The sequence below is a fragment of the Pygocentrus nattereri genome, chromosome 27, assembly GCF_015220715.1.
Source record: "Pygocentrus nattereri isolate fPygNat1 chromosome 27, fPygNat1.pri, whole genome shotgun sequence".
In the NCBI taxonomy this organism is placed as follows: Eukaryota; Metazoa; Chordata; class Actinopteri; order Characiformes; family Serrasalmidae; genus Pygocentrus; species Pygocentrus nattereri.
The window spans coordinates 10154583-10167510 of record NC_051237.1 but is presented as its reverse complement, the minus strand read 5'-3'; the positions used below and the strand labels follow the sequence as shown (position 1 = coordinate 10167510).

General features: G+C 39.7%; 1 protein-coding gene across 33 annotated transcripts in view; it reads right to left on the bottom strand.

Annotated features, from left to right (window-relative positions):
- The window catches only part of clasp2 (cytoplasmic linker associated protein 2), a 53423-nt gene that overhangs the window by 24001 nt on the left and 16494 nt on the right, over positions 1–12928 (bottom strand). For 29 of the 33 annotated variants that reach the window (XM_017695678.2, XM_037535329.1, XM_017695668.2 and 26 more), the window contains 11 exons: positions 11759–11829; positions 7837–7983; positions 4638–4714; positions 4389–4481; positions 2760–2905; positions 2378–2513; positions 1390–1460; positions 1239–1298; positions 598–675; positions 329–496; positions 127–167 (listed from right to left, as the gene is read on the bottom strand). In XM_017695678.2, the coding sequence (XP_017551167.1) occupies positions 127–167; positions 329–496; positions 598–675; positions 1239–1298; positions 1390–1460; positions 2378–2513; positions 2760–2905; positions 4389–4481; positions 4638–4714; positions 7837–7983; positions 11759–11829 (1088 nt within the window). Of the gene's footprint in view, positions 1–126; positions 168–328; positions 497–597; positions 676–1238; positions 1299–1389; positions 1461–2377; positions 2514–2759; positions 2906–4388; positions 4482–4637; positions 4715–7836; positions 7984–8690; positions 8937–10837; positions 10983–11758; positions 11830–12928 lie in introns of those variants that run through there. The other 4 variants (XM_017695755.2, XM_017695749.2, XM_037535342.1 and 1 more) reach the window with 4 other exon arrangements.

Genomic DNA, 12928 nt, shown 5'->3' with positions numbered 1-12928 from the left:
GTTTGTAAACATCTGAGAAGTGATATTCATCACATTCTCAATGACTGTTGAGGTTTAAAGATCTTTTTGGCCATTTTTTAGTGGCTTCTTGGGCATAATATATAAAATACACACTCAAAACCTCACCTCTGCCTGGAGCAGCTGACCACTTTGATGACAATGGCCGACTAGAGAGATGAAAAAGCACACATGTAAGAACACAAGTAGCATCAAAGACTACTGTATAGAATGTACAGTGATTGCCCATTCAAAATGGACCAGCATAAAGTTATAAGCAGTTGTGTTACACTTGCAGCAAGATTTATATGTGTATGAATGTGCTTCTTACTTGAGGCTCTCTTGGGAGCTTGAAGATGAGCGGTCAGACTGTGGCAGTGACGCTACACTGCCTGAGCTTTTCAGACACGACTGGAGCGTCTTCTGATAGGACGCTTCTAATGAGTTATAAAGAGACTCCGCCTCCCCGGGGAAGTGAGCCCGCAGCCCCCAGTACGCCCTAAGAGATGGACAAATGAATATGGCTGTATTAACCCAGAGGAAGGAAGTGGACATCATTTCCATTGTGTGTATGTTTCTGTACATGAGGGGAGCACACACTTTCTGGCTTCCACTCGAGCCTCTGAGTCTGCATCTCTGATTCCCTTTTTTATGCTCTCCACCAAAACTGCAGCATGCCTGATAAAGAAAAAGAGAGGGAAAAGAGTGAGAGAGAACTTGGGGTGATGCATAGAAAAAGAAATACATACCTACTAAATGCCCAAATAAGATTTATCTACACTTCATTTACACCTTTTTCCAGAATTCCCTTGAGATAATGCAGATCACTTTTATTCTAGGCAGTTACACAGGAGAAACCTGCTCCAGTTTTAACTACATGTACAATATAAAAAGGGACAGAAGCTGTGGTATGTAGCATTTGCTTTGTGGCGCATGATTAATTTCACTAATGAGCTCTGTGTATAACGTTTATCTAGTTCCATTTGAGAGGCGTACATGCGGCTTGAAAAAACTAATATATTTGGCTCAGATGCGTCTCCTACGCATCACAAAAACGTCTCTTCGAGTGGTATGGGAGTTTGGACAGCAACGTGTCTTAAAAACACTTGGCTTCATCATGATCAGACAGCTATCCAATCAGACCAAGATGTATGAGATAGCTCAGAGTAAACAACATTGTTATTAACAGTGATGCTCTCAACACAACTGTCTTGTTGAGAATTTGGCACTGATCCTTATACCTCTCTAGTGAGTGTGTTTGCCACTCCTGCAGCAGCATGTCCAGGAACTCGTAACAGCGTCTAAAATGGAGAGAGAAAGAGAGAGCGCAATGAGCATGTGTGAATCAGATTAGTGCTGAGCTGCAGTGTTGAGGTGGAGCTTGTGTCTTACCTCCTCACAGCCACCGACTTAGACGTGCAGTTTCCTGTGATGAGAGGAATCAGCCGTGGCACGTGAGTGTGCTGCACACAAAACACACAGTCAGAGTATTCCAAATCACAGAAAACACACATTCCTATCAATAATAATAATAATATGTTTTTTTATTCTATTTTGTTTATTTAATTTTAAGATGTACTACTTTTCTATGTCGTTTTCTACTTTTTAACCTGAAATTTTTTTTACTTCCCAGCCCATTTTGTACGAGTGTGTCTCTGTGCACTCTTTAATTTGTGAAGCACTTTGAACTGCACAGTATGCATAGAAAGTAACTTACAAAAGGGATTATTATTATGATTATTATTACTACAACAAGCAACACTGGACTTCAGGCCTTCAGATGGCAAATTCTTTTTGTTGCTTAATGGTCTATTGAATATGTTTTTATTGTATTTTGTTTCCTTCATTTTTAAGAAATGTAAATTTTTACATTTACCTCTAAATACATTTTGCACATCTGTAAGCTTCATATATATATATATATATATATATATATATATATATATATATATATAATCATAAATCCATCTCTGTAATTTTTGTGCTTAAATTTTAATTTGGGATAGCATTTGCATTTCATATACAAAAAGTACTACACAACAACTGTTATTCATCTTATTATTATTACTAATACTCATCATCATCATTATTACTACTACTATCACATCACAACAGTAGTGCTATCAAACCTAACACCTTCCTTTTTGCCTAGGCATTTATTAAGCTAATTCTATGCTTGTTTTATGCTGCTCTACTGAATCAGCTTTTTAAATTCTACAGTATGTTGTTTAATTCATTTAAGATTTTTTTTTCTTTGCTTTTATTCATAGCTGTCTGTTTCTAACTTAAACTGAATAACCCCCCCTTTTTTTTTTTTTTTTTTACATTTTTAAAAAATTAAAATGATTATTATACACAAAACACACAAAGGTTCTCTCACCCGTATGATGATGCGGATTGCTGCCGTGCCAGAAGTGGCCATCACCTTAGCGCAGTTAGGGATGAGATTGAATAGCACAGGGACGATGGCCTCCGCTCCATGATCAAACTTATTCCCCAGCACTGTGGACAGGTGCCTACACACAAAATAGTGCACAGATATATATACCACTTTCATCAAAAAGCAAAATCTTTCAGTGCCGGCATTCGATTATTCAAACAACAAAGGCCATGTTTTTCCAATTTGGTACTTTTAAGCAAAATCAATTGCTGATGCTGTCACCTATATTCTGGCCCTTAATGAGGCAGCTAAACAAACATTCTGAAGAAGCTGAGCACTGTGCCCACTCAGCACTTCAGTGTAAGGTCTGTGTGTTACTCACGCCACAGTGATGCAGGCCTCTCGCACCACCTGGGAGCGCAAGTCTTTAGCAGACAGCTTAAACGCTCCATCCAGCAGCCGAAGGTGCTGGTAGAAGCAGTCGTAATTGTTAGCCCCAGCAACCAGCAGAGAGCGGATCTTCTTTAACTAGGGGAGAAAGAACGAAAGAATGAAAAAAGTTAAAAGGACAAATATGAAATGTGCAAATAAAAGTACCAGAGGGGTTTTTCTTAGAGACAAAGTGGAGCTTACAGGCAGACAGATGCAACCAAACAGCTAACCAAATGGTAATCAAATACACTAACAAAAGCAAATCTGAAAAACCTTTATGCAAGCTGACAAGCTAAAATATTTCAGCACATCGGTGTCAAAAGCTCAACACCACAAAACTCCCAAAGCAGTCAATGATAGTCTCTGACAAAAGTAGCAATGACCTCAGTCTGGACTGCTGCGCTCTGGGGTATGTCCTGAAACTTCTAATCTGAATAAGATTTTCTCATGGGAACACGGTGACATTATATAAATGATGCCCCACCTACCATCTAGCCTACCATTGTACTCAAGAGTGGAAAGCCATTTTGAAAGGGTGGGCTAGCGGTAAGCTACTACAGGTTCTTCTTATACAGTGCATTTAAGTGCCAGACAAAGCCACATAACCATTCAGTGGAAAGTATTAATGTGTGTGAGATGTGTAAGAATGTTTGCCTGAAGTAGTTTGTTTTTTATATTTACAGTAAGAATGCAAGAACATGGGAATTCTAAATATTATACAGCTGACCCTCACACTTCCAGTTGCCTAGCAAAGGTTTTCTACGCTTACACAGATTGCCAAAAATTCTGTCTGAAACAAACCAAAATTTTCGAAGTCAAAATGCATCATTTGTGAGAATATTATGTATTGGACATGTAGGCCACTGTATACAACATTTACCATTTTGTTGTTCAACCACTCTTTTTTTTGCCACCCTAACATAGAGGCCAAGTGATGGTGCACCATAACTCCAGTCTCTGCCACTGAACTCCGTAGCTTCTGTATTGACTGCTGGCCTCTGTGGCTTCCCTCACAAGTCTCCTTCTTTCTCTGACACTGAGTTTGAAGTTTGGGCTTGCCTAGGCAGTGCCTGGGTGGTATAATGTCACTTCAATTTTCTCACAATTGCTCCAATATTGCTCAATGAGACATTCAAACACTTTTGGATATTATTTTGTAGCTTCTTCTGATCTGGTGCGTGTCTATAACTTTATCTGAGAATGCCCTTAAACTTCATAGCTTTCCTTCAGATTCACAGTCTGATCAGTGGTACTTGAATTAAGGGGTCTTAATCATTTGTAATCCAGACGAACCTCAAGGCTTGAAGGGGTTGGATACTTTTACATTTACAGGCACATTATACAAGCTTGTCAGACATCCCATCCTAAAACCATGGGATTTGTAGGGTTTCAACAAGTGTGGAAGCATGCATGTGCGGATTTGTGCCCATTCAGTCAAAGTGTAAAAATTCTTGAATTAAACACAGCCAGCATGTCAGAGATTACAAAGCATGAGCAGCTGTATGTGTGCATTTGGGTCTACAAATCTTTCTATACTTAGGAGAACCAGATGTGTAAGCATGTTGAGTATGAGACTCACTGCATTAGCTCTCTGATCCCAGTCATGTTTATCATCAGAGCAAATCTCTCGGATCTTGTTTAGATTATCCTCCAGATCCCGTGTGGAGTAGATCTATGAAGAGCAGGAAAGGGACAAAAATCACATTTTATATACCTTTAGATGTGACATCATTTGATACAAAAAATCATGATATGATAAAATTTGCTTAACAAGCTGTTCATGTTTTTCCCTTCTTGTGTAAGTACAACTTCATTGTGTGCAGATTACCTGAACAGTAGGAACATCTGTGAATGCTTTAATGAAGTCCTCCTCATCTACAGCGCCAGCTCCTTCTTTAGACGCACCTACACAGAACACACAGTGAATTCAAATAAACAAACCCTCACAGATGGAAATTCAGTACTAATGTTATTTTATGTTATATGAGCCTTCTCTTAAAGGAAGAGTCACTTCTGAATCATGGTCACTAAGAGAGAAGTGACTGACAGTTATGACTGTTTCCATAGCAACTGAGCACACTGAGCTGTTCCTATGGAAACCACTGCATTGCCAAGCGAAGGGAGGGGTTTCCTCTATTATGTGTGTGAGTCTGTCTGTGTTATATGTGGGGGGCTGGAGGTTTATGTCATTGTCAATAATGTGCTGCAATGTGTTACGTGACTTCTGGGGTAAAATACTTCAAATAAAGACTTAATCTTCTGTAATCTGACTTAAGCCAACACCATATTTCTACATATTCAATGCCTATTTGCAAGCACTGCTGATTTCAAAAGTGCCAAAACTCTGCGCCAGCAAAGGCATAAGCGCATACACGCACACAGAGCTTTGAGTCGTAATGGACGTCCTGTCGGCACACTATCAGGCTGTCAATCACAGGTCCCAAGGGTTGGCAGGCCCTGAGTGGGGATGGGAGGGGTACCCCCACAGGGGGATTAGCTAAAAACTGAGAAATCAACAAACATCAGCTTCAGGGCCTTGCTAATCAAACCTGAGGGAACCCTGTGTCAGGAAAGTTCAGAAGGACCTTTTTCCCCACCACTGAAGTACAAAGAGAGTCTCTCAGTGTAAGCAAAAACATCACTCACTGCTGAAACTGCTGATATTAGAGACTACAGTAGCACATCAAAAAGGTTTTTATTCAATTGCAGAATCTTTCTGAGCTAAAGGACATCTGCAGTGCAAACCACACTCAGAAACGTGTCAAAGAAACCAAATGCAAGTGAAGGAAAAACTTTAAAATCTCCAATCACCACAAATCTGAAAACTGTAAATGTATTTCCTTTCCTCACCCTTTCCTCTTGCAGCACATTACCCTTAGCATATTTTGCTGAGCAAAAGAATGCAAGCAGGTGGTCATATGGCCACTGGGGTGTTTTGCACTCAGGTATACCACATACAAGTCTGATAAGGTCAGCAAGGATGGACAAATATCCTGAGCTCACCGCTGACCTCCATAACACACCATGCTCATGCAGCAATAAGACCCCATTAGACTTATTAGGTATACAGACTGCTTTGGGCTGTTTAAGCAATAACAGACATTTTCAAAATGACCACATTTTTTTCTTTTGAGTGCTTAAAGGTCACGATAAATTCAGACTTTGATTTTCACTTTTTGTGGTGGCCAGACTATTTTGTGAACACCATGTACAGTGAACAGAAAAACTTACGTGTAATTTGATTTTAAAAGAAAGTACTGAATATTTCTTTATACAATTACTACAGAAAACCATTAACGACTTCCCGCTTTCCACAAAAGCTGTGTAAATGTGATGAAAAGCAGTAAAAAAGCAGTTCACACAGCCAATCAGCAATTTATCAGAACAGGCATAAAACCACTGTTTTTGAATACTGTAGGACAACAGGATGCATAGAGAGAATTGATTCATTTTTAATTAACTGATTCATCACTTATTCACCTGTTAGGCAGTCTCAGTATGTCTTTTGATTCCTGGAGTTAATTATTCAATGAATATTCTCTGAAATGTCCTTAAGACTGTATCAGTAAAACTGAATTAGAGGTTGAATTTCAACTCATCTCCTGAAATATCTGAGCTGAGATGGAACTGGAGTGAAAACACCTTTGACTAAGGGGCGTATTCACTTCTCCACTGCTTTACCAAGCCATGTTTGAGCTATTCCACCTTTTCTCTTTAACCTTGGAAAGCCAGCATGCTCTGGGGTATCTGCTGGGTTTACTATAACTGTAGCAGCAATGCTGCATCATGGAGCTCTTGATGAAACTGCCTGTCACCAGTAGCAGCTCTGCAGGGAATTGCTGTTGACTGATTCACAGCTACTTTTGGAAAATAAGTGTATCAAGCAAAAGAACATCAGCTTCCATTCACTGCTCTTGCAGCACTTTTACTGAAACACTACATGTACACAGGTGACTGAGTCTGAAAAGACCCGATTACTGTAGGACTCAACAAAGACTTCCAATTAACTAGACAACACTAAGTTATACTTATGGTTCTAATTAAGAACTACACATGCCATCAATAACCAATCAGAGGATCTTAGACTTCATATAGATATCAATCACCTCACACTTTGATGTCCTCATCTGAACCAAATTTTTTATTAACTGCCATACAAGACAGTATTCTTTAAACCGATAAAGAGAAAACCCGGAGGGATTATTTAAGGGAGTACCAATATATATAGTTTTTCCATTTCCAAAAATTGAGCATGAGTGAGCCGTTGTCCACTTTCTTATAATAGGATACACCCAGAATCTTAGTTTAAAGGTCTGCTACCTGACCTAATCCCAAGGAAACCCAACAAAACAAGCTCATGGGCCAAATCTTTCATGTATAGCATCAGGCTTGCAGGAATGGGAGTCTGGAGTTCAATTTCACGCCTGTGCAGACGTCTACCATTTTTATGATCACGGACAGTAGTGGTCACAAAAGACAGGAAAAGAGAGACTCTTGGAAGACACAGAGGGGCAAATCAGAGATATGATTTTACATTTTATACTGCAATTGCTGCACCCTTAACCCCATAGAACTTTTTATTTAATTTGGTCTTCCATGTACTACAAAGGCCAGATTTGTCCACATTGCTTTTATATCTGACCTTAATCATGAGAAACAGCAGAAAAGCAGGGCCTATGCCTTTACTACACATTCATCTTTTATATTAAATATGGATGTAATTTGTCATGAAGATGGCATGATGTGTTGCTGAAACAAAAATGGCTCTACAGCTGCCAGGGGACACTTTTCTCATGAACCATAAACCAGGCTTACATCACTATGCAAGCACCTGTACAAGTTTAGAAACTCCACCGAAGGCCCCATCAGCAGAAGAACATGAGCACAGTGGCACTGGCCACTCCAATGAATCCCCTGCCAGTCATGGCATTTACAACCTTCTGGACACTGGCACATACCCATGACTGCTAAGCTACTGCCACCCCAGCTTATCACTGTATGTGCCCTATGGAAACTCTGCCGCTTACTCGTTTTGGCGGCTCCTGTAGCGCTGGGTCTCCTGGAGCTGCTAGCTGAGTCTCCAGGTTTCTTCGGCACCTTCGGCACTTTGAAAGCTGCCTGAACTGAGGAGGGACGGCTACCATCCACTGAGTCGTCATCATCAAAGCTGCGATCTGAGAAAGAAAAGTAGATAAACTGTCAAAACAAAAAACACAGAAAGCAGTTTTACACAGACTTAAAAAAAAAAAGCCAGGCCACAATCTAAACCCAGCTGAGAAATCAATTCACTGAAGCGAACTAAAACCTCAAGCTTCAATATCAGCTCCATTACAGCAGCAGATGAAGAGTACTTACTAGAGAGCGAATGAGCTAGCTATTTCTGATCTCAGCAATTTACCAATTTGACACCATATGAAAAAGACATATCATAAGATCCTTCAGAACAGCTAGAATAACTAATAACTTAAAGTCTTTATTGATTACTGGATAACAAACAGCAGCATGACAATGTCATGGTCAATTTCTAGTCCAGCCCTTGTTAAAGCCAAATAATCTCAGGCCAAGAAAGGCTGCTGGCTAAAATGGCATCTTATAATTTACACTTCACAGTCATACTCATGCAGAGCTAAACAAAGAGAACTGCGTCCATATCTCAAAACAACCCCCACATCCACCCACACACCTACACACACACAGCCTGTGCCAGGCAAACACACGGCTAGCAGAATGCACATTCCGTAGCTTTGACAACCAGTGCTTAGCTCTAGAAAAAAAAAATAATCTCCATGGCAACAAACACCAGACAACACCCTATTCTACACGCAAGATCAATATGCACTCAAGACTTTCGCTACTAACATACATATAGAAGGATACACACCCTGAAGGTGCATCAAAGGATCACTCACAGTCACAGATGCGTTTGCAGATGAGGCGCCTCATGCCTGACGGTGAGCACCTCTCCCTCTCCCTCTCTCTCCCTCTCTCATATCCGAGGCAACGCCCAAGCCAGCCACATGACAGCGCGTCTCGGTCTCACACTGACAAAAACTCCAAAGGAAACATGACTAGATCCAAAAGAACCACCACCCTGCAGCCTGTCGGCATCTTCCCTCTCTCTCCCTCTCATTCTCCCTCACCTCCTTCTTTGATTTCTCTCTCAGCCTCCACCCCTCCCTCCCTCCCTTCGTTATTCCTTGCTTCCTCCTGTTCCTTTGCCCCTCCTTCACAAGGTGTTTACAGAGCCAATCAGCTCAGTGATGACATCATCCTTTACCAGCCAATGGGCTTTGAGATCTGAGGATGCTTCTTGAATGTAAATGAGTTCATTCTGTCTGGAGAAGCTAAGCTAATTAGCGTCAATACAGCACTGCCACCTTGGTAAGCCAATACACATGCGCGCAGGGCTGCACGTACGTACACACAAACACACACACAGGAGTTCATGCCGGGCTAGAGTAGTGAAAATAAAAACACAGTGGATAACAGCAGGAGCCACACCCCTACAGATGAGAACCTTTTGTATGAGAATGTGTGTGAGACAGAGAGAGTGAGACAGAGAGAGCGAGAGAGAGAGATATTGGAAGTGTGACCCCATTATTACCAAGCCAAGGACCGTCAACATTACGGATGCTGATCCCACCAGCGGCCCATGAAAGGACTCTGTGTCTCAGGCTGTGGCATTAGCATTATTAGCATATAAGTATAATCTGCCTTTGTTCAGTTAGTGGGCGTGTCCAAATAAACCAAATAAGGAAAAGCAAATCAGAGAAAACAAGAACATAAGAGAAAGAGAGTGATAAGGGGGTAAGAAGACAAGAAAGTGTGGACAGGGTAAAGAGGAGGGGGAAAAAAAGAAAAAAAAAGAAAAAAAAGAAAAGCGGACTGCGTAGGGCGGGGGGAGAGAGTGCCTCTCAAAAGGCCGTCTCCATGACTACAACAGGAACCCACATCCCCTGTGGAAGCGGGATTCACAAAGCAGTGTGGATATTGCAACTAGTTCAGTCTGACTGCAATTTAGAATTACAGATTAGCATTTAAAATCACATTGAGAAAAACTATTTTAAAGAATGCACACTTTCTGAATAACATCTATAGGAAACTGAGGAAAAACAAACAGCTCAAGTGAGATCAGTAAACTCTAGAAAAAGCATTTTATAAACATACGTTTGAACTGTCTATAACGGAGAGTGATTTCGGTGATGAAAGATGGAATGGAACAGCACCACAATGTAGTGTCTTAAATGTAAAGAGTTTAAACTTCATACATGTAAATTAAATCTTGCATATAATCAAAACCATACTGCCATTTAAATTTATTATGTAATTAAAATAAACAATATAGCTATTTCTGAATAAAGCGTGTAGTAGTTGAGGGTGTGTTTAATGCCTGAGCTCTGCTGCCTGCACTGTAACGTAATTGGCAATTTAATCTGATCTGTTTATCAGGATTACAGAAAGGAAGGAGGTCATGCACCAAGAAACACACACAAACAATAAAACCTTTTATAGGCTATGTACCAAAATATACATAATACACACACAGACTCACACACACACACACTCCAAATATTAAAAGCAATTTTAAAATCTGAGAGTCAGAGAGAGTCATGTAGCTCATGTAGCCATGACAGCAAAATGGCCTGAAAACCGGGTCATGCTTTTCTCTGCAGGGACGAAAATCAGTGACGCAGAAACAAACATGTCTACAACAAGCGCATAAACTTACACAACTGCTAATTTATATTCTTAAATCCATTATAATCACTGCCTAATTCAAACATTTAAGCATTCTTAGACTTTCTAAATTACAAACCCAGAAAAATCAGAGCAGCATTGGGAAAAAGCCACATTCAGATGCCCAATGATGACGCCTCTTCATCCAGCTCTTGCTGTTTCAGTAAGCTGCTTTGTGCACTTAGCCATATGCTCGAACCAAGTTGACGTCTACACGCATACAAACAGCTAACATGACAAAAAACATAAAATGCGCATTCTGACAAATCACGAAAGCACACACACACTCACCATCCCCATCGTCGCCAACTGCCATGGCTACACTGCTTCTGAAAAGAGGCTCTTTCACTCTCTCTCTCTCTCTCTCTTTCCCCCTCTCCTTCTTTCTGTCACGCCGTGTCAGGGAAAAGCAGTGACAGGCACAGTGTTCTCTAACACTCTCCCCCCGATGCAGCTTACTGGGCAAGTTAACGGAGTAACTATGCCTTTTCAGCTCCCTCCACATTAGCCAAAATACTAAACTAATGCAGTAGTAACATCAGCATGTCTAAATTCAATTATGAAAGTAGTAGAATGAGGTACTCAAAAGGAGCATTTATTCCTAATGTTATACCTTGAATATGTACATGAAAAATGTGTGCAAGATTTGGAATGAAAATCACTACAAACTACTACTGTCAAATTAACTGCACACAGTTGAGTCCAGTTGATCGCACTGAATCCATATTTTGGATATTTGGGCCAAAGAAAAAAGCAATAATATTTAACTTTCTCGACTTTATTCCCAACTGCTGTAAACACTAGAGATGGGACAATGTCAGTTTTTCTTTTCCGATCCAGATTCTGAGACCTTGAGCATCAGCCGGTACTGCTTTAATACTTCTTCAAAATTAGGTATTTGATTGTTCATTTGAGGTACGTCACTAAAGGTAGCATATCATGCTCAAACTACTGAAATACTACGCCACCAAACCAGAAGAAAAACACTAAAAATATACAGCTAACATTGCGCCACATAATGTAAGAGTGCATTTCAGTTTTCATGGACTTCATGTACAGGAAAGATATCACCTCTACACTAGAAAAAAGCCAGGCAGTCTCATAAAGGCCTGTGCTGTCATTAAATAAAGATTTATAATGCACTTCCAATATAGCTTAGCCAGACAATGTCAACAACCTGTAACTTGATCAATCATTTTAATACTGCCTTACCTTGACTGAGGCTGAGAGCCATGTTCCCAGAATTTAACACTTCATCAAACCGGCTCAAAATAGTCTGCAACCTGTAAAACAAAGAAAGAAAATGCATGAATATCGTAGAAACACCCAGAATGTCCATGAAACACAGCAAGGTGAAGTCACGTTTGTTCCCTAGTTGTGGGATGCTATAATTTAACTGTCACTCACAATTTCTAACAAATTTCACAAAACAATAAACATTAATGAGCAATGTGCAATTTGGAGTTTGCTTTATTTTCCTCCCCATCAACACTACCACCCACACATGACCATCAAATACAATATTGGGCAGACTCTAATAATAAGAGCACAGCACATCAAGCTTTATTCTTTAAGAACTGCACTGAGAGCTGACACTCAGAGATAACAGCTCTTAGGGTCAGTTAGCTAGACTAGGCTTAAGCTTTGTCGTGGACTACATAACATTGTGAATGGAGACTCTGCATAGGAAAGAAAAATCATGATAGTTACATTATTTCCATGCAAACAATAAAATGCCTATTACCACTGTGGGAATGGGATGGGAATGAAACAACCATGTATGATTATTATTACTATTATTAAACATTTATTCATTTTATTTTTTACAGCAGCTATGGCCAATTCATGCTGCACAACTAACCCATAGCTCCAGATGTGGTTAGATGTACCTAGAAGGGGGGGCACCTAAAAGCCTGACAGACCGGATGTTGTTTTCTATGTATTCCAAAATCCTTTCAAAAACTAACTATTAAAAATTTGCTTTGAATTAGTCTGTGAAAACCAGAATTAACAAAACCTATTCATCACTCCATTTGCTGATTTGATAGTAATAAGAGACAATCTGACTGAATATTAAGCTGCAAAACACTGGTAGAATTCTTGTTCATATGCAAAGGGTACTTTTAAAATAATAAATATACAGTACAGTTGTAAACTAGGTCAAATTACCTATCGTTATAAGCCCATGTAGCTATGTCTTTCAGAAATACTGATGCGTGAGAATTTTCACTAAGTCTGAAAATGAAAAGTATAAGGACAAGCAATTTTTGTACTATATATAGTACATATTTTGTACTATATACTATATTTTGTACTAATATTTTATATTATACTATATAAAATATATTTATATGGTCCTCTTATATGATTAAGTAATATGAT